The 22,950-nt window shown below is 39.2% G+C and overlaps 1 protein-coding gene across 3 annotated transcripts in view; it reads left to right on the top strand.

The window, feature by feature from the left end:
- Nucleotides 1-22,950, top strand: part of PRUNE2 (prune homolog 2 with BCH domain) — a 143,545-nt gene that overhangs the window by 74,728 nt on the left and 45,867 nt on the right. The window contains exons 7-10 of one of the 3 annotated variants that reach the window (XM_032981885.2): nucleotides 6,705-6,863; nucleotides 7,429-13,960; nucleotides 14,403-14,971; nucleotides 15,080-15,210. In XM_032981885.2, the coding sequence (XP_032837776.1) occupies nucleotides 6,705-6,863; nucleotides 7,429-13,960; nucleotides 14,403-14,971; nucleotides 15,080-15,210 (7,391 nt within the window). Of the gene's footprint in view, nucleotides 1-6,704; nucleotides 6,864-7,428; nucleotides 13,961-14,402; nucleotides 15,211-22,950 lie in introns of those variants that run through there. The other 2 variants (XM_042787997.1, XM_032981884.2) reach the window with 2 other exon arrangements.

Here is a 22,950-nt window from a genome sequence, read left to right as displayed (position 1 = left end):
GGGTCTCTGTAGAGCAGGGTAGCACAAACGCTCGGATGCCCATTCTCCTGCTTTTTGGTTTAGGACCTAATACCTTTTTCTCTTTGGAAACTTTACACAGCAACACACAGAAATCAGAATTAGCTGGTTTGTTTTGGTTTTGGGTTTTTTTTTTTTTGTATTTTCAGAAGACAGATAATTATCAATACAGCAAAGCAACTATTTGGTAGATTGGCACGCACAACAGAAAAATGCAATCCTTCATGACAGTAAAGGTAGTGAATTTTGTATAAAGTATTTTCACCAGTGGTGTTCATACAAAAAAAGAGGAAAAATAGTGAAAATATCTTTCCGTGTTTCTGTAGTCTTATAAAAGCTATACTGTTTATAGTGTTTTTTCCATTTTTAGTGACCTTACCTGAAAACTTTTATAAAAAAATTGAATTATCTTCTGCTTTTTTGCCTTTTTTTTTTTTTCTTTAAGGAGGGGGGCTTCTAGTAATTAGCTGGATTTACAACAAATGGCACACAGACTGTTAGCTCTGCATGTGTGCTATAACATTGGTGTTTACCCTATTATATTGCAATTTAAGTATGTCATAAAGTTTTATCAGTGATCACATAGAAATAAACTGGAATGCAGAAGTACTGACCATGAAATATTAAGAGAATACAGTGTGAAACAGTATGTATCGACTTCTGTATTGTGCTAATTGCTTTGGTTGTGAAAATTGTAATGGGATACAGTGATATTCCTCATTTATATTTTGTGATGGTTGGGTATTTTTAGCAAATGAGTTGTCAGCAGAAAGGCTTCATTAGACCCATCAGGGTATCTGCCCATGAATAACGAATCCCAAACTGTACTGACAGTTTCCTTGAGCCAAAATGATGGAGCACCTCTGACAAAAGCCATATTGTGCTCTCCATGTGAGGAGTGTGAAGAACAAAAGAGACAGTTTGTTCTTAATTTGGTCAGGTTAATATTGACACAGTTAGCTTAGAAGAATCAGAAGTGTGTGTAATGTACATTTACAGTGATCACTTGGATAATTGGCTGTTGGCTTCATGAATCAGAAAGTATTGCTAGAGATAGAGAAGTTACAAATTCCCTTTGGGTATTTCTTGGAGATTTTGCTTCTTACAAAGGATCATCCATGTTCATAGTAATGTTAACTATTCAATTAAAAAAAAAGTGATTCTTATAAGAAAATTCAGTTTCGGATGAAAAAGTTTTTCAGCAATATACAGCCTACATAAAATGGTGTTTCTCAACAGAAATACATAATAACTGAACAGGTCACATTCAGAAATCTTTCAGAAGTCTTTGGATTTCTTAAACTTTCTCATTCTGTTTACCTGGCTGATAAAAAAAAAATTTGTAATTTCAGAATGTTCACCATATTGTTCTGTTGTACTGTTGTATAAACTATTTATATATCTTAGACAAAACAAATGCACGATTTTATTACAAATGTTAAACTGCTAAATTCCTCCACTATCCACATTTCTGTTAACTGTGCAAGTGCAAAATACATTTACTACTAGATTCTATTTATTGCAAGTGTATTACATTTCAAGTATACTTAGAGTCCATTTTTTTTTGTTATAGGTTATTTAGTGGGCATTATGACAACTGATAATGTTCACATATGCTGTTTACTTGCAGTACACTATGCAAATATTAATTAATATTTAAGTCAGCACATGCTAACGAAGTGAGGAAAAGTAGTATATGAATGAATAGCTGACTGACCTTTGTTGAGGTTTGGCTGTATGTCAGTGCATTTCCTACTATACTAATTCATCAACAGCATATTTTACAGTGCTTGTAATTAATACAGGATGTAGCAGCTTAACTATTGAAATGATTAGCATTTTTTTCATTTCTGAAGGAAATGTTTTATTTTCTGTTAGCATTTACAATACATGCAACATTCTAGTTGTTTACTTAGGTTTGCAAATTTGTGGAAGAGTCCATATGTCTACCATGTCTTTCAATATATAGTCTTTAGTAATTTATAAGAATTTCTTGTTTGCAACAGTGTTTATTTGAATGTTTGAATGCTTGTGAAGAGGGTATCTGAATTGTATTGTTGTTACTAGTTTAAAAGAGTAAACCATGAATGTTTGGAGGGAGGGATGTAATTAAACTAAGTTTTGGAAAAAAATGTTACTTTAATAATATATATTAACATGAATAAAATTACCTTTGCTTATTTTAAAATTAATAATTAATTTTATGTTTTGATTAATTGTCCAGTCAACCAAAAAAATTGATGAGGTAGAGTCATGATGCTGTAAGACATGTATTCTGATCCTGCTTTTATTCAATAGCTTAGTCAACAGCATTTTCCAGCAATTTACTCTTTACCTATTATTTTAACAAGGTCTGTTTGCCTTGTGTTTCATTTCTGGATGCACTTAGTGAAGTAGCAACTTATGAGAAACATTGATTGTTGGTTATTAAATTGGCTATTTATGGGAAAATTGAGTAACTTACGTTGCCAGGTGTTATTTGAATATTAATTCTTACTTGGTAATAGTAATGTGAGAAGCTTGTATATTATTCCTCATGCCACAGAATGAATAGGGTCTTGGATTTTATACCACTGCTGAAAAATGACTTTCTGTCAGTAACCTTTCTCATTGACAGGCTATGGGCTAAAGCAATAAATAGGATGTGATTGTCATAATTTTGCTTGACTTGGACTGTGTTCTGACGTGCCTTAATGACATCCTCAGTACTATTGATTGAATATGACTGTAAGACATCACTTGCCCTCCTGCACTTCTAAATCCTCAAATAATTCATGTTTTCTTTAAAGATGTTTTCTTCCAACCTAACCCTGTTTCCATGCTGCTCTGATCAGTCTTTCATCAGCTGATAACATTTTGCACCAGGCAGTGCTGGTCCATTATGATCCCAGTAAGAAAAACATGAGGTATCTTTTAAAATGCTGTTTATTAGAGCTAACACTGGAAGGAGAAAACACTGCACATAATCCAACATCCCTTTAAGTGGTCCAAACCCCGAGGGGTGTAACATTGTATAAGCCTCCAGTCCATCCACAGCATGCTGGAGACATTCTGTTCATAGAAGAGATTTCCACCTTCTCGTCATTTTTGCTATTACAGGATTTTCTTACAGGGAATCACCTCCATTCCTCATTGCTACTGTCAAACAAAAAGGATCTTCATACGAGAACTTGTTGCTGCACTTTGAGATAATGGCAAGGGTCAACAGGTTGCAGAATTGCTAGTACCAAGTGGATGCTGCCTACAGGCTTCTCTGGTACAGTTAGCTGGCCAAATTTATTCTGCACCCAAGAAGTATGTGTAGCACAACACAGCCTAAAGGCCAATCTGGATGTAAAGCACAGAGGAAAAACATGTAGTATATAACTGATCTTCTTCTGCAGCTTGTACATACCAATGCAGAGGGACAGGCAGCTTTCTCAGAGTTACCTGTGGGCTTCTCTCTCTCATCAACAACCTGAGAACCTCAAGAAAATAAAATACACAATCTGAATAATAGTAAGTTTGAAAGCATAGAAGAAATTGAGAGAAACTCAAGTAGCTGGATCAAGTAATTATGTAGGTGCTAGAGATCCATTATTGTTTATATTAATGTGGTCTGGTATGAAGTTCTCCAGTCCAGTTGCTCCACCAGGGATACATACTTGGCAACTTCCCTGCTTACAGCATCAGGCTACTGATCACCTGCTGCTATAGCAATTCCTCAGTGATGCTCTTGATCATATGACATAAGTTAACAAGAAAGAGGGCACAAGTCAAGTTCAGATTTTATCACTTTTAAGGGCTTTACCATGGATATTATTCCAGAAGAAGGGTTCTTTCACCCAGTATGGAAGCCAATACACAGAGGGTCGAGGTATTTCTTGTATTTCATGTCTGCGCAGAGATGGGTGCTGGGTGGTAATTCCACAAAGCTAGCACACCACGCGAAAGAACTTCAGTGTATTTATACAAATCAAACTACACAAATACACATTTACTGTAATGACCCTTGCTTAGTTTCTTATCATTTTGTCCCTCATTGGTTAGTTCCATTTAAATTAGCCTCACTTGCGATGTAAATTAGCACACATGCTCCTTACAGGCCCGGAGAGGATGGGGGGGGGTGGAGGGGTGGGGGGGGTGGGAAGCAAGTCTTTTTGATCTAGAATTGAGTCGGTGGTCATGATGTATGTCTTCCTGCTGCCTTTACCTTTCCCCCAGTTACTGCAGAGTGTCTCTGACTTCATGCTTCTTGGGCAGCCATCCAGCCTTTGGCGCCTTCTGGGGCAGGATGTTCCCCTCTTACCTATCTTTTAGCTGTTCTTCAAGAGGAGAGTCATTAGCAAGGTCTGCATCATTTATACAAAATTTCAGGCTTACACAGTAGAGCCAATGTTTAGTGGTCCTCCTTAGAAAATTTAAATGCAGTATATCTAAATCTAGCTTGAATAGTGTCACTATAACCTAGGCATTAGCCTGAACATACGGTTTTACTTGGTTGACATGGCCCTTTACGTCTTTAGTTCCTACTCTTGACTGGTAGAACTGACCTTTCATTGTATGGTGTTTGGTGCCACACCCTTGCTGTGGTAACCATACCCACCCACAAATACCTGCTAACATGTGAACATTGTATCTTGTTCTGTTCTCTTCATACTCTTGTTCTATGATGCTCTAGTCATCATTGGCCTTAAAGTCTACAAATATACCTCTGATTGCCCTGCATGCACATGCTGACTTCCCAGGTGGCCATGGTTCTGACAGGGGAGGTTTTTTTTGCTATGTAGGCAAAGGGGTTCCTCCCTCAAAATAGTGCAGAAAGCAGGATTTTTGGTACTCCCCAACCTACCACTCTGTGAGTGCCAAATATGGGCTGAGATCATGGCAGATATTATCTCAGTCAATGTCACTTTCATGAGGCTTCCAGTTCAGTCACAGTATTTTAACAGAAAATTTTGAATTCCTTGCATTTTCCGTTGATACAAGCAATATAAAAGATAAAGCATGACGAGGCTTGAAGGCTGGACTTTTTTTAGAACACCTATTTACCTTACCTACAGCCATAAAACACCGTGCAGATTAGATCCTTGATTGGTCCATGTCATTCCCTGTGACCATCCAATCTTTTTGAATTGGCTATGAGTGGGTAGCTGAGATAAAGAGCTATCAGAGATTTTCAGATGGTTTTGAATCTGCTCTAGTTCAAATTTTTTATTCAAATAGATTTTAATTATTCCAACTGCAGTTAGGAATGGGATAATTGAAGTAACTTTTCCATGTTTAAGCACATTTTGATATTTTTTCTAGTGTACTCAATACTCAAGTCTTCAGAAAAATGTTACTGGTTTGGACATTCAGATGCTATTCGGATTTCATATCTAAATGTCCACCAGTAAACTGACAGCTGACTTCTGTTTGTACATTAATCTGTGTGAATTTAACATAAAACTTATTTTTAAGTGCTATACAAACATCAAAGTGGAATCTATTTTCTAATGTCGGAAAAGGAATCTACTTCCAAAGCATTTGACGAGCAGATCTTTTTTTGTTTTAATTTTAATTTACAGGGAGGGAGACACGTTTCATGGACACAGTTGAGTAGAATAATAAATAGTATTTGTATATATGTAAACAAACCAGTAATTTATTAGGTAGGAGACAGATGCAGGGGAATAACATGCCAATCTGCATATACAGTTGTGTTGTGTTCATGATGAACTGCTGTTTATTCAGGGCCAGTGTAGCTTGGCAACATCGGAAGAACTATTATCTAGAAGATGACAAAAGATCTCAAATACAAATAGCAGGAATATAAAGGAGAAAACAAAATTTCTAAGACTTTGTTCACTGGCAGTTAGCAGAACTGAGGACTGAAGAGAGACATTTATATTTTGTACATTAAGTCCCTAGGTGAGAAAGAAGGATGTGTGGTTTATGTTGCAAAATCAGGATAATTCGACATTGGGCTAGTCTAAGTATAAATGAGAATAGGAATGACAAATGCGGTGTTTACCTCCTGTGTGTTAGGTGTGGGGTGTGTATGAAAATAAGCATTTTTTTGACATAAATTTTAAAACTAGCCTCTGTCGTTATTTTGGGGGGTTAGTTTTTTAAAGACTTGAACAGAAATCAGAGAGCAGGAATAAAGGGATCCAAAGCAATAATCCATGGTATAATCATATACCATATGTAACAACATAATGGATACATGTAAAGGGCTGCAAAATTAAGTTAGCACATACAATTCCCTTTTGAGTGCCTGATTTTGCACCTCAATACTACTATTTTAACATCTGTTATGTTAAATGAAATATTGACATGACAGTTTTAATAAAATATTTTTATTTTTCTAATTAAAAAGGGTTTTTTTTTCAATAAATATCAGTAGCCCAATACTTTCATGCAACCTTGCAAAAGCAAGTAGGAGGAACAAGAATTCTGTTTCAACAGCAGTTTCAAGAAGGCAAAACCTACATTTAGTATTTTAGAGTTCTTCAGAAATAAAAGTCCATCGCTGTGCTGTGAGACTGGTTCTTAATTTTTTTTTTTAAGCATATAGCTGTTACAACAAATGGAATGAAATTCTGTTGCTGGTTACAAACACTGATTCTTATCAACGATTCTGTCTATTTTCACCACAGATTTAGATGGAAAGAGCAAGGAAAATGCACTGACATTTCTTTTAATTTCTTACCATATCTCAGGACTGCGTGTTACACAGGAGTCTCACTGGTGATCTGAAAGCACTGATAGATAAATATGGGTTTGATGTACTTGTCATTTTGGCCAACTGTTTGTCAGATGAGAAGCAAGCAAAACGACAAATAGCAGTATACTCGGAAAACTTAGAGCTAGGCAATCAAGTAAGTACCTCGAAAAAGAGTCAAATAATATCTTTCCTGAAAAAAAATGTTTTTTAAAGTAATATATACTTTTTAAAGTGGTATATATGAAGTAGTATATTGTGTTGAATAATTAAATGAGGTCAAAAAGTAGCAACAGTTCTCTGGCAAATGAGTAGCTATGCAAAATGAAAGACAGTGATATTTATGATAGTTTCAGACCAGCCTAATAGAAAGAGTATATGATTAAAAGAAATACAGAAATAGACAAGATTTTTCAATTTAGCTAAAACAGAATGATCTTTGGTTTTCACTAATTTTGGCTTAGTTTTTTATTGTGATATACACAAATGAGCCTTCAGCACTGGCAGACAAGAAAACACATTGTATATGGTAATGACCAGAACTCATCTGTGTGTATCTTCTCGCTAAAGAATTTAAGCTCTGAAATGAAGCCAAACTATTACTAGGATATTCATCTATCTGAAGCCAGATGCTGTCCATTTTTTTTTACTATATTTGTCCCCAAAATGTGTCCTTATGCCCATGATTACAATGGATTTGTAAACATCCTATTTTTCAACAGATCTGCTGTGAATTAGAAGAATGTCAGAACCCGTGCTTGGAGCTGGATCCTCTAGAATGTGGATGTGACCAAATTCTCATTTATAATCAGGAAAATTCTTTGGTGACATGTGATCAAATTTTTCTTTTAGTTAAGGAAGTTATAAATAGAAGGCAACCAGAAATGGTGTCAAACAGTAGAACTTCTTCTACTGAAGCTGTTGCTGGAAGTGCTCCACTTTCACAAGGATCTTCTGGTATTGTGGAGTTATATGGTTCTGATGTAGAGCCACAGCCCAGTTCTGCCAATTTTATAGAAAATCCTCAAGATCTAAATGGATCTATTCAAGCCCACGTTGATGTTAATGTAGACCTTGTGAGTCCAGACAGTGGATTGGCTACCATTAGAAGCAGCCGGTCTTCCAAGGAGAGTTCGGTTTTCCTTAGTGATGATAGCCCTGTTGCAGAAGGTGCTGCTTCCCATCACAGTCTTCTGCCTGGCTTTGATTCCTATAGCCCTATTCCTGAAGGAGCAATAGCTGAAGAACAAAAACCTCAGTCTAGAGACAATAGCGATAACTTTGATCTTTTCAATTTTGATCTAGCACCTGTGGTTACAGCTCCATCCGAGTCATCTTCTCGGTCTGTTGATTGTTCACCAGCAGATGACTATTTCCTTAATAGTGATTCATCAGAAGGACAACAACTCACTGTGCAGAAGGAACTTGATGAGGCAAACCTGCCAGAAAATAATAGAGCAAATTATTCAACTGACTTACTTATGACAACAAATGAGGAAGACAATTTAGCTGAATTTGATGAGAATCCAGGAGAAATGTGTGAGAAAACATCAAGTTTGATTGATTTAGTTGAAGGTGATTCTTCTTCACCAGAAATGTTGAAATCTGCTGATTCAAGAATTCCGCCAACTCCTATGAACAGTCTTGTAGAAACTTCACCATTAGATAACGGGCAGCCTTTATTTTTCCCACAAGATGTTGTAAAAAAAATTAATGAAATAGATGGCACAAATTATTCTCAGTCTCGTGTTAGATATGGGAGCTGGTGGGATGGCTTTGACCTAGAGTCCAGAAATGCTGATACATGGAGTTCAAGTGAGCAGGAATCTGTATTTCAGAGCCCTGTCTTATGGAAAGATTGTAAAGAAAGTCCTTTGCTGCGAGAACATGTTGATAGAAGAGCCTCAGATTCTGTATTCCTCCAAAAACAGCCAAAGCAAATGGAGTACATGAGAGCAGGTCTGTGGGATAATCAGTTTAAACAAGATCATTGGAACTGTCAGAATCAAGAAAAAAAAAGTGAACGTTCGCATTTGCAGACTGCTTCTTTAGAGGAGACAAAGCAGGAACCGGGGAGCTTTACTGACCCATGGAAGGTCAATCAGCCACCACCTATGATGTCAGATGCATGGATTAGTGGTGAAAGGAAAGGTAGTCAGCTAGCTGGAGAATCTTACAAAGTCTGGACTAAGTTTGATGCAGGAGATACTGCTAGATCCTCAGAAAATGTATGGAACATGCCCAAACTGGATAGAGAAAAAAAATCAGTGAATATTCCTGAGGAATGGGCCATATCAAAAACTAGTTTATCAGATTCTTCAGAAATCACAGCAAACAATGAGACTGAAAATCCACCTATCCAGGTATCTCCAGAAGACTGGGATAAAGAACGATATTATTCAGTAGAAGAATATGGAAAATCTGAAAACACAAATTCTGTTTTCAACAATATGCAAAATAATTCCAAGCTTCGAACAGAGGAAAAAACTGTATTTGGTGACCCTAAACATAGACCAAAACAATTTGAAAATACAGAGACCTGGAATATCTATGATAAAAACATCAGGAAAGAAGTAACAGAAGTAGTGGTGCCGTGGGAGGATACCTTCTTGTATAAACACTCAGATCTTAGTTCATCAAACATAGGTGAAGATTTAGTTGTTTCCCCACCAGACACCAATTATTCAACATCTGATTCATATATATCACCTACATATGTGGAAGATGAAAGAGAAAATGAGGACAGAGATTTTGATGAAGAAACACTTACTGATAAATTGATAAACCCAAATTTGGCTGAGGCAAAAGTACTTGAGACAGCAAATAAGGAACCATTATCTCCTAGAAGTATACATTTTTCAAATGCCAGAAACACAGACATCTGGAACACTCCCCTAAATAATGTCACCCAGTTACAAGAAAGAAATGCAGAAATTACTGCTCTTTCTGCCTCAGCTAAACCTTTCCTTAATTCAGAACAAATAGCTAATCAGTGTTTTTCAACTGAGATACATACCAGTGAAAATAATTTTGCTGTACCTGAAAACAGAAGAATAACACCAGTATACAATCAAACAGTGAATGACTTATCACCACCACAGAATGAACTAGATACTAGACAGACTGCAGCTGAAAATGTAGAAACAGTGAGCAGTCTTCCTGTAGAAGACACAGACACATCTACGCCAACTTCAGACACCGGGAATGGTTTGGATCTGAAAATATGTGACGTAGGGAGTGAGATAGTTAGTAAGAAAGCAACACAAAACACTGCTGATGTTGATGAAAAGCTGGATAACCAGGATTCAACGCAGCAGCTGAACTCATGGAATTCACAGAGTGAGCAGGGTTGTGAAGAAAGCTGGGACAAGGCCATTGTCATCTCTCAGGAAGGAAAAGAGGAATGTAAGAGAACAGACAAGACAAGTGAACAGCAAATGATTAGTGACACTTGTAATGGACCAGTGCAAGAGAACAGTGATTCTTCATGTAACACAGATTTGGAAGAAAACGGGTCAACAACAAAAGTTCCCAACTCCCCAGAAAAAATGAGGAATAGTGTGAGTTTGGAAGCATTAGTCACAGAGAATGAGTCATTTTCCAATCAAAATAATCTAATCAGTCAGGAAGAGGGGAAAGACTTGTCACAGAACAATGTAGAATCTTCTTCAAGTGCTTCTGAGGAAGGCAGAAATTATGAATCTTTCAATGACTCCAGACCACCAAATTACAATTACAGTGAAACATCACAGCTGCTTTCTGAGAAAGCTGAAAAGGAGACTACAGCAATAGAGGATGCAACAAGTCCTGAGACAGAAAGTATCTCTGAAAGTTCTGATAAGGGTAGTGATAATCCTGAAAATAGTTCTAAAATGCCCATAAACTCAGGCATCTGTAATGACTCTGGAAAGAGTGATTGTCTCTTAGCCACATCAATTCCTTTGATGAACAAACCACATGAAGCACTGGGAGAAGTGAAAGAGGGCTTACATAAAGTGGTTCCTAACTATACAGGCCTTTGTAATTCTGAGTTAGTATCTTTCAGAAATAGCTCAGAACTGAACGTGACTCATGAAAAGTCTTTCATAGATGAGTTTAAGAAGAGTCCTTCTTCTGGATATGTCAGTGTTCCTGACATTACAGATAAGTCAGTGGTAGAAAATTCATTTTCACATGAAATAGGGTCTGGGAGAAATGAAAGCTGTGCAAATTTAGAACCTGCTAATAATCTTGGCAGAGAGCCATGTGTAATGCCTAATGACACTTTTCCCCAAACTTTTTGGAATTCACAGCCATGTGAAGATTTTCAATCTCCCAGGACAAGTCCTGAGGTGAGTGAAGTCCTTGAAATGGCAAACACCACTAGTAGCCTTTCAAAGGATATACAGGTCAAAAGTTATTTGGAAGAAGATAATGTCTGGAGTGAATCAATAAATGATTATGCACACTCAAGTGGAACAAGTCCTGATTTAAGTGATGCATCTGTGAATGTGTGGGGAGACCTTCCAGTTGACAGTCATCACAAAAGAAGTAGGGATATGTGGGATATTAAAAATAATAAAAATCTTGAGGATGCTTGTAAAAGGAATGAATTTGGGAAGGAATGTGAAGGATTTGAAACAAGCACTGAGCAGAACAAAGTTCCTAAAAGCTTAGATTTTTGGAATGCCCATGTAGATGATGATACTATATCTTCTTTATCAAGTCCTGACATAAATGAGGATTCAGGTAATTCAGAGGTATGTCCAGAAGTGATTCATGAAGATTCCATGTCTGAATACAGGCCGCACAAAGCGTCTGAAATTGGAGAGGATTATGCTCAATCCAGTACAACTAGTCCTGAAGCAAATGAAAACAATTCAGATATAAAAAATAAGGTGGGAGATGAGATCCAAGTAGGAATCTTCAATGAAAATCCTCAAACAATTAAAGCTATGAAAATATTGCAGGAGGATTTGACTATAATAGAGTGTAATGAGACTCCTGAATATTTAGGTCATTGGGAAACACTTCAGAAAAAGGCTCAGGTGAATATTTTCAATGAAAAAACAGGTATCAGAGAAGACACATATTTGCATCAAATGAATGAAGACACCACACCAACTTTTGCTATTGGTGATAAAGAAGAGTGTTCTTCAAAAGCTATAGATATGTGGAGTATGTCACTGGAAGCTGATTTAAGAACTGATCCAAAATCTACAGCAGGAACATTTGATTTTCCAGATTACAGTTCAGAATGGTGGAATTCACAACCTTGTGAAGAAAAGCAATTGAAAGATCAATATTCTGTTTCAAGTCTCTCTGCAACAAACCAGTTAACAAACAGTAAGGAGGACTCCTGGGGATCACCTTCACAAGATGAAGAACTAACAGAAGCATGTTTTGCTAATGCACGTAATGATGGAGATCAGCCTACCCCACTGTACTGTGATGAAAAAGGAAATGAACATCTAGTACATCCTGTGAATATTCCTGATAGTCAAATAAATGAAGACACTGTACAGCTCAAACAATTTGTTCCTTTTATGCTGGATAAAAAAGAAAGGGGCTTGAAAGAGCAATTATTTCCTACAGATGAGGAAAATCAACTGACTTCACAGAATCCTTTTTCAGATGAGGAACGAGATAGGCCAAATACATCAGTTCAAGAAATCACTGTACTGAATCTGCCAAAAGATGAGGGAAATGCAAGTCTCATTTCTCAGGAACAACAACAGGACACCTATGAAAGATTAGAAGTGCACAACTCGCTGCCAAGTGCTTTCACTGTAGAAGACTTATCTTTTGAAATGACAGAGAAGTCAAGTCCAGGGTGGAGCATATTAGTACCCCAAACTGCACTTATCCCAGATATTTTACAGGATAACACACAAGAAAATAACCATCTGTTTTCAGTGGAACCTGACCTCTGGACTAATGCTGAGCAGATCGTCACTTTGAAATCAGATGGTGAAAATCCTGATATATTAAGTCACTGTGACCAAGACAATAGTTCAGAAGCATCAAGCAGTCCAGACGTGTGCCAGGAGTATGAAGTTAAGCATGCTTCTATCCCATCTTCTCAGATTTCAGTAGACCATGAAGACAGTCAGCCGATTCATGCATGGTCAAATATGAGTAAAGGGGCAGATTTTGATTCAAAGTGTCAGTTAGTAATGCAGAAGGTAGAGACACTGTCTGGAAGTGGTAGTCCCCGCGACTATGAACAGGGAAAGACCTATGAATCTTATCAGCTAATCTCTTCTAATACTCAGGATATTCCTGAGTTTGCAATTTTGGAAGAATATGGTCTCAAAAGTAAACTTGTTACTGACCCAGTTGAGTCGGCTGAAATTACCAGTGAATTTTTAGAAGTGACATCCTTAGGTCTGAAAGACGTGTTCTGTGAAAGTTTTACTCCTGCAAGCCATCAAGGAACACCAGCTGATACAGCTCAAACAGCGACCTCCCAAATGCATTTGGTTCCCATGGATTTCATTCTGCCTGATAGGGCAGAACAAATCTTAAAAGAAATTAGTGCTTCAGCTGAAGTTGGAAAATATTCTGATACTGACCATACAGCAGTAACTGGTGATGAGCTAGACATGTCAGAAGAATGTGTGGATGAATCTGAGACAGGGGTAGAACATAACATCGGGAACAGATCAGTGACTAATGTCCCAGCAAGCACATGTGGTAGAATGAACATAATGGCGGTAGTAGGCAGTAAAGCATCAGAAGTGGAATCAAAGGATAAACATATATTCTCTCCCAAATCATTTCTGCTTGGTGATAATGAAGGCCATGAATCTGATTCAAATAATCAGCTGGGTGATGACATAGCAAAAGAATCTGAAGGTGTAATTGGAAATGATGTTCCTGTATTTAAAGAAATGCCCAGTGACCAATCACCAGTGGTGTGTACTCCCCCATCCTGTGTATCTTTTGACACTGAACCCTCTGGCAGCAGAGAGTGTGCAAAGGATGAGCTCTTGTTAGAGCAGCCATTTTGTGACAGTGTTTCTTTGGAAAAACCTTTATCACTGCCAACTCCTTCAGAAGGTGCAGAAGGCATCCTAATGACCAAAGACAGTAGCATTGAAGATCAGGTGTCTAAAACATCCACAGTGTGCCTTCAAGAAAATCGCACATCAGTACCTTCACTCTCCGAGTCTGAAGTAACTCTAGGAGCTTCTGAGATTTTGATAGGAAAATCTGAAGCAGAAACAACTCGTCTCAGTTCACCACCAGGTGGAGATAAAAGATCACCTGACGGTAAGGAAACTTGCTTTCCACAGTGAGTTCATAGGACAGAGAAAGAAGGAAATGTATGGAGTATTGTTGCTGAATGATGAGGCTTTGAGTGAGGTTAGAAGTATGTGTGTCTGATGTACAGAACTCTGGGAAAACCTCTAGCACCACCCTTCTAGACAGTTCTAAAGCTTTTGAACATTGAAGTAGGAACATTATTTCTGTTCTTTGTACAGGGCCTAGTATATGGGGCACTAAATTATCTGTCCCTTTAGGAATGATTGCAGTGTTAATGTATAATCTTTAACAATAATGATTATGATGATGTTATAAAATTCAAGTACACATTAACAGACCAAAGCATAATGAGAAGAGCTTTATCTCACTGTATTGATTTAAAGAAATCGTGATGGCTGAAATAGTAATTCAAAAACTAAAAGGAGTTTCTGTTTGCCTATTCTTCTAGAAGCTGACACTGACTCCCTACTTTGTGGGGAGAATAAGCTGAGAAATTCCTCGGAGAGCCCTGAACTAGAACGTACAGAGAGTGAAGAAGATGTGAATATGCAGGTGCACCGAGATCCAACTTCACTGGAGGTAGATTACATCCTTGTTACTGAGGAAGAAAATATACCTTCAAGGAAGGATACCCTTGAAAGAATCAAAAGTAATTTTGCATTTCAGGAAGCTAATGTAGCTGAACAAACAGAAGCTCATGAAAGCTTTTCACCGAGCTCCTTGGATACCTTTCAGCCAATCTCCATTACAAATGAAAGAGAAGATCGCTCTGTTTGTGGGACTGAATGGGACTCTGTTCACTTAGAAGAAAAAACTTCTTCTGTTATGCCTCAAAAACTGGATGATGAAAGGAGATCACAGGAAAGCTGCAGGCAAGATGAGGGCTGGATTGTATTGGGCCAAAATGAAGTAAGTGACATATCACCTGAAGAAACTTCTGCAAAGTCAGAGATGCCAAAATCAGGAGCTGAACATTCTGGCGAAGAACCGGCGGCTGCTGTAGCACAGGAATTTCAGGTAGAAATTCCCCTTCAGAAATCTTTTGAACACGAGGGCTGTTCTCCTGCAGACAGCCTGACTACCACGGATGAGAGTTTGGGCATCGCAGGGACACATATATTGCAGGTGGTTGGCGGTGATGGTGCACAGGAAGAAAGTTATCAACAGGGACTCAAGAATAACGTAGCGACAGAACAAGGAATGAAGGAGGAGACGGTGCTTCTCAGCAGCGAAAGACAACTGAGTCAAAAATCAGGGTAAGGAAAACCCAACCTGTTTCCTTTCAGGAGTCTTCTGTTCACTTGTTGTCATGTACTTCAGTAATACTGATATTATGAACAGATGGCAGGACTTTCATGTCTGAAATACTAATTACATTTACATCATTTAAGTATCACTGTAATCTTCCCCTTCCAAAAGTAGAGTCTTGGCTCTTGGTTGCTTGATATGAGCCAAATTAGGATTGTTTTGCAATGCACAAATCTTGTAAGGCCACTTCCTTGCAGGAATAAATCTGTCTACCTTCTCCCAAGTCCCATAGACTTTATAACCTACCTTCAAATCTGAAACAGATGTGGTGAGGGAACGCAGGCCAAAACCATGCTGATGGTATTGGCTGTGCAGATACAATGCCATGATACAAAGATGAAATTGTGGAGGGATTGAAATACTATCTCTGCCTAAGGCAAAACTGCTGGGTAGGAACGTAGGAGGGAGCTGAGGCCCAGAGTCAGAAAAAGGTGCTGCTTGTAGAGGAAAGAAAAGGATGATGGAAAATTATGGTGTCTGTGGTTATTTCCAAGCTGTAGTCAGGTCAGAGCAGCATTCCTGTCTGTTTGGACTGGACTGTCAGTTGAGGCAGTTTGAGTATATTTGCACCTGCCTTTGGGTGGAAGTGCAGCCTCTGTGCTGACAGCATTAGTTGCCTGCTGTTTCTCTGCTGTGTCAGCTGATGGAGAGAGGGATGACCCTCTTGAATCCATTTACTGTAGCATTTTGGAGAGGGTGCTTCTCTTTTTGACTCCTATTCTTTTACAGCCAGAAGGTTGTAACTTCTGCAGTGGACTTCTAGGGTAACCCCAGAGATGCAAGTGTGGAAATCTGACCTCATTTCTCCTGGGCATCTGCAACTGACATCCTGCCGTTTTACAGAGAGGAACCTGGCATTGCATTTATACAGTGAAATTCTTGTGAACAGTAAAAGAAACTTCCCAGTACAAATAGAATTAGAGGGTATAACTGCTTTGTAGTTTCTACTCTTTTCAAACTGCACTTACCCAAAAGAGCATATGTGGTATGAAATATGTGCAAAAAAAATGTTTGTATGAAATGCAAGACTGTTTTTTTACTTTTTCCAGACTTCTCCCAAGCACTTGCCAATTCGGTGTAGGATACACATCACATTCACAACTTCTATTATCAGGTTTTAATTGGCTTGCAATTTATTTTAGACTTTACTTTTTGAAATTTTCACTAACAATTTTGCAATCTTAGCAGTAGGCTTTTTTTCCCTTAAAGGTGGCATGCCTGTGTTTGACAGTATAACCCTGCTAACAGCATGTACAAATAATCCAATAGAAAAGTACAGCTTTTTGCTACCACTCTCCCCTCCTCAAACAGCTCACATTTTATTAAGATTTCAGGAACTAATAGTTCAATAGTTGTGATTTATCTTCTGCCAGATGTTAAAATACCTCCCCTCTAAACTTCTTCACACATTTTTCAAAGAGTGTATCATTACCACAAGATCAGACACTGTTATAGCTGAGCTATTTTTAATATATGGTAAGTGCTGACTTCATCCTAAACAGAAAACCCAGTCTCAGAAACTCTGAAATATAGTGATGTTACTTGCAGGCTTATGAAGCTGATAATTCAGTCTCAATAGCCGTAAGAGCTATTAAGCAGGTATTCTTTATTCGATGCGTCAGACACGTAGGGGATCATTCCTCCTAATATGCACCCCACCATAGTGGAGTTTATGGTATTTATACACAATTCACTTACATATTCATGTAATTTCTAAGAACTAATTACAATATTTATTACTTTTCCAATAAATCATTATAATATGTTGCTGCCTACTTCCGCATGCGCACTACAGAATCTAGGTGGTCTTCTAGGACCAGCGGTGGTCGTTTACTTCATCACCCTCATCTTCATCAGTGTCCTTTCTGTGAACTTGGTTCTGTCTTCCCCTTCCCCTTACAAAACCAGTTTCATCTGGTAGTTTTGCAGGCTTCAGTGTCCTTCTTCCATTATCTTGTTTTACATAGATAGGAGCGTACCTAAATCATGTAGGCAGACAGGCTCAGGCCTCAAGACTGTTAGTCATAGATAAGGTGTACCTTATTCCTTCGTTAGGCAGATTCCTAAGCAGAACTATGTACAAAATATTACTAGATTCAGCAGTCCTGTGGACAAACCTTGCCACTACTGACAATTTGTAATTTTCCATATGCCTTCCCTCTGCACTTAAGCACCTGTATAGGACTTTAGGTTTTCTTGACAGACAGAATTTTGAGTAGTATACAGAGCATACTTTGCCTTTAGACTCTGCTCCTGGATGAAATCTTTTAATCTTCAGTCTACCTAGACAGACAGCACTGAGGAGAATATGAGGTGAGAGGAGGAGCTCTGTTTCAGCAAGGCAGAGACAGCTTTTATTGATGCAGGTTAGCATTTACTTCCCTTAAGAAAGAGGCAAATCTTCAGAAGAGTTAGTGGAAGATTAGGACTCCCCAGTTCTGTATGGTCTGAAGTAAACCAAATTCTGAGTGCTTGACCTCGAAACTATCAAAAGTAGAGGTGGTTAGTACAGCATTTCTGTTGCACACAATCCTCCAAGCTTCTAACTTCCATTCCAGAAGGAAAAGTAGAAATTTTGAAACTTTCTACAAGAGAGAAATTTGGAAGAAGCAAAAGAAGCAAAATCCCCAAGCAGTTGTTTTGCACCCAGACTATTGTGTGGAAGGGCAGCTTGGCATTTGCAAATCTAGGAAGACTAGATGTCTTTTGACTTTAAAGTGGTTTGCTTGTTAGGACTAGTCCACACCCTGAAAGTCATCTTCCTCCATTATCTTTGCAGTGTTTCACTTGGAGTTCATCAAAATCAACTCATTTCAATGAATGAAGCTGTTTTTTGACAATCAAGTAATGCCTAGTGAAAATTTCTAAGTCAAAAAAACACCTCATCTGCTCATAATAAATGGGGAATAGGATGGGAAAAAGAAAGGATTGTTTGAGGTGCTAGCTAGTTTCAGGCTTGCAGATCTGACATGAAAAAAATCAGCTGTCAACTCTGTCTCCCATAAAGCCTTTTAAATTAAAAGCAGCCAGATGCTTGACCCTGCTTAATTCATACTAATTAATTACAAGCAGGCAGCATCCTAGGGCTTGACTTGCCATGCTTATGTGCCCATGATGTTCTCAGAGAGGAAAACAAAACTTAGTTTAGGTATCTGTTTTTAAATTATTTTTATAACTCAGCACGACAGAGTTGAGGTAACTTTGAAGCAGTAAGATTCTTTGTTAGATACCTCAAGAAAATAATCTGATTTTTGAACTTACACTGGCACTAGAAAAATCATTAGTATGACCATGGATTTATAGGGGGTTTTAACATCTTATTGCTATGAATTGTTAGATCCACTTTGGGAAGAACTCTGCTGTTCTTTAGGAATTTTTGTAAGTCTCCAAAGTAAAAACTTGAATCTTGTACACAATAGTAGTTCACACTGGTGTTTCAGATGTAGTATGTTCATTATTCTTAAAGCTTAGTATATTCTCTTAGACTGATTCCTACATTAAAATCCAAAACTGGACCATGTTAATGTAGGAGTGTTTTCAGTGAAACCTTAAATGCATGATGGAATATGGTGCATCCTACATAGAAAGGATACAGTAGTTCTTGGTATGCAATAAGTATGTAGTCACTATGGCTTCCACTGTAGGCTTTTTTCTTACTTGAGTCAGAAGTTGCTTAATAGTTGTTTAATACTGAATGCCTTTTCAGTGGATAGCAGTGGCTATTTCTGTCCTTCATACTAGTGATGCTGAAGCCCAGAGAAGTAAAGAAAAGCAAGGAAGTTATTCAGCATCCACATTAACAATTATTTATGGAAGCATGGAACCAGTAAAATCTACTTTCTTTGGAGTTAGTGTTTTGTTTTTAGACTTTTTTGTTGATAAGGTGTGAAACCTAACAGAATTTTTTTCCACCATTAATTTTATTAAAACTATTGTTCTTGTATGAGGATTTCATGTCTAATAGAGATTGCTTTTATGGTGCTGTTTTCCCCTCAGTTTCCCCTGTGCTTGCTAGCTGCTGTTCAATAAACTTGTAATAAGTTTATGTCTTTGGTCAGTTATATAATGACTTCAGACTTCTTAGGAGGTAGCAGAGACACATGCAGATGTCCCTATGCATGCCCACAGCATGATCACAGAGGCTTTGATTCCTCTGAAACCAAAGCAAACACACAAAAAATACTATGGTATAAAGGATAAAACACATTTGGAAATAATTATTTCTAAATTATATGCCAGTTTCATTAAACTTCTTACATAAACATATGAAGAAACAACAACTGATATGGTAGAAGTGTATAATTAGAAATGCTTTCTAATGCATTTTATTGACAGTTTTAAAAACACATGTTCCTTTTCTTAAGAGATTTCTCAGTGTGAAGCTTTTAAGTCTGAGGTTAACTGCCCTTCTTGGCCAACAAAGTTTGAAACAATGTGGCACAGCAGAACTTCCAGTATGTGGGAGGTTAGCACAGAAACACTGGTGTCTTGATGTAAGAGAAGATACCAAGGCTTATTTCTTGTTCTTATTGCAGTAGAGGTTCTGGTTGGACCAATGGTGCAAGCTGTCAGGCTGAGTCTGCCAAAGATTTACATCTTTGAAGTTGGCTTTGGTAGAACTGAACCAAAGTCTAAGTACCTGATACTCAGCTCTCAGAAGTGTCCTTCTACATGAATTCTTGTACTCCTGAAAGGACATCATTTTGATTTAGGAAAGTTTCTTGGATTCTTCACTAAATATGACTCCTCCATTGATTGAATAGACTGTTTCATAGCTTATGCTCAGTTAAGCCTTCTTGGTATCAGAAAATTAAGCACACTTAATCTGAAGTTCTTGCTGGATAGCAGTGCCCTGAGCATGGATTATATTCTCTGCTATTTTTTTTTGTTTTGTCATACTTATGCTTTATGCAATTAAGTTTGCATTCTGGACCTGTAACACATGTTTCTGTGATAGTGGTTTTAGAAGTGGCTCCTAAATCCAGGACTTTCTCTAGTATAGCCTTTACTTCCCACAAGGAAGCTTTCCTTGTGGCCTGCTGGTTGTTTCATACATCTATTGGCAGAGTATAGATATTAGGCACTTTATTTTTAGGTATCTACTTCGCCTTCATATATTAATGTATGGCACAAACACAGGCTTCTATAGATTCATCAGTGTATCCTGATTTAAGCCCAGAGGGCAACTGAGCACCACCCAGGCACTCACTTACCTCTTCCCCCTGGGAAGGAGAAAATAAAAAGTAAAAGGCTCAGGAATTAAGATAGGGACAGAGAGGGATGGCTCACCCATTACGGTCACAGGCAAAAGACAGACTCCTTAGGGGAAGCAAAAAACCAACATACTTTAATTCAAACACCACCACTTAACAGACAAAGTGGGACAGTGAGAAGCATTATCACATCTTAGAAACACCTCCCCCCACACCTCCTTTCTTCCCAGGCTCAGTTTTGTTCCCAATCTCTCTACTTCCTCCCCTCAGTGGCACAGGAGGCAGGGAAGGGGGGTTGTGGTCAGTCACACCACTCCTTCCTCCTCAGTGGGAGGACTTCTCACATTCTCCCCTGCTCCAGCATTGTTTCCCTTTCACAGAAGACAGTCCTCCATGAACTTTCAATGGTCTGAGTCCTTCCCGTGGGCTAGAGCTGTTCCCATGCTGCTCTGGCTTGGGTCAACCCCATGTGTTGCAGTCCCCCAAGCACCAAACTACAACAGTGGGGGGCTTCTTCTCACAGAGTCCCATCCTCCTTTGGGCAAAGCCACCTATTCCAGTGTGGGGTCCTCCATAGGGCACAGGTTGGCCTCTGTTCTACTGTGGACCTCCATGGGTGGTAGGGCGGGGAGGCCCTGCTGTCTCACCAGCCCCCTCCCCTGCTACCACAAACCCCGCCACACAAACCCAGCACACAGTGATAAAAGGAAAATAAGGGAAAATGTGGGCCCTCTCTGGAAGGCAATGGGAGACCTGGTTACCCGGAACATGGAGAAGACTGAGGTACTCAGTGTCTTTCTTGCCTCAGTCTTCAGCAGCAAGTGCTCCAGCCACATCATGCAAGTCACAGAAGGCAAAGGCAGGGACTGAGAGAAGAACTGGAGGATCTTCTCCGCTGTAGTAGAAGATCAGGTTTGAGACCATCTAAGGAACCTGAAGGTGCACAAGTCCATGAGACCTGATGAGGTGCATTTGCAGGTCCTGAGGGATTTGGTAGATGAAGTGGGTAAGCTGTTATCCATCATATTTGAGAAGTTGTGGTGGTCTGGTGAAGTTCCCACTGACTGGAAAAAGGAAAACGTAACTGCCATTTTTAATAAGGGAAAAAATGAAGGTCTGGGGAACTACAGGCCAGTCAGTTTCACCTATGTGCCAACCAAGATCATGTAGTGGATCCTCCTGGAAACTATTCTAGGGCACATGGAAAATAAGGAGGTGATTGGTGACAGGCAACATGGCTTCACTAGGGGCAAATCATGCCTGACAAATTTGGTGGCCTTCTGTGATGGGGTTACAGCATTGGTGGATAAGGGAAGAGCAGCTGATGTCATCTGCCTGGACTTGTGCAAACCATTTGACACTGTCCTGCATGACATCCCTGTCTCTAAATTGAAGAGTCATGGATTTGAAGGATGGACTACTCAGTGGATAAGGAATTGGATGGCTAGTTTCACTCAGAGTTGCTGTCGACAGCTCAATGTCCAAGTGGAAAGCAGTGACAAGTGGTGTTCCTTGGGAGTTGGTGTTGGGAGTGGTGCTGTTTGACACCTTTACTGGCAACATGGGCAGTGGGACTGAGTGCACCCTCAGCAGGTTTGCCAATTACACCAAGCTGTGTGGTGTGGTCAACACGCTGGAGGGAAGAGATGCCATCCAGAGGGACCTTGACAGGCTGGAGAGGTGGGCCTGTGCAAACCTCATGAAGTTCAGTAAGGCCAAGTGCAAAGTCCTGCACATGGATTGAGGCAAGCCCAAGCACAAATAGAGACTGGGCGATGAGTGAACTGAGAGAAGCCCTATGTAGAAGGTCTTGGGGATATTGGTTAATGAAAAGATCAACATGACTTGTCAGTGTGCGCTTGCAGCCCAGAAAGCCAATCATATCCTGGGCTGCATCAAGAGAAGTGTGGCCAGCAGGTCAAGGGAGGTGATTTTTCCCCCCTGCTGCACTCTTGTGAGACCCAACCTGGAGTACTGTGTCCAGCTCCGGGGCCCCCACATAAGAAGAACATGTACCTGCTCGAGTGGGTCCAGAGGAGGCCGCAAAGATGATCAGAGGGATGGAACGTCTCTCCTGTGAAGACAGGCCGAGAGAGTTCAGGTTGTTCAGCCTGGAGAAAAGAAGGCTCCAAGGAGAGCTTATAGCAGCCTTCCAGTACCTAAAGGTGGCCTAGAGGAAAGATGGAGAGGGACTTTTTACAAGGGCACGTAGTGATAGGTCAAGTGGTAGTGGTTTTAAACTGAAAGAGGGTAGATTTAGATTAGGTACAAGGAAGAAATTCTTTGCTATGAGGGTGTTGAGACACTGGAACAGGTTGCCCAGAGAGGTTGTGGATGCCTCATCCCTGGAAGTGTTCAAGGCCAGGTTGGATGGGTTTCTGAGCAACCCAGTCTAGTGGAAAGGGGGGTGGGAACTAGATGATCTTTAAAGTCCCTTCTAACCCAAACCACTCTATGATCTCTGAAGAATAATGA

Source organism: Tyto alba, unplaced genomic scaffold (assembly GCF_018691265.1).
Source record: "Tyto alba isolate M040663 unplaced genomic scaffold, T.alba_DEE_v4.0 Super-Scaffold_13, whole genome shotgun sequence".
In the NCBI taxonomy this organism is placed as follows: Eukaryota; Metazoa; Chordata; class Aves; order Strigiformes; family Tytonidae; genus Tyto; species Tyto alba.
The sequence above is the reverse complement of the archived record's forward strand: the minus strand, read 5'-3'. Positions and strand labels throughout refer to the sequence as shown.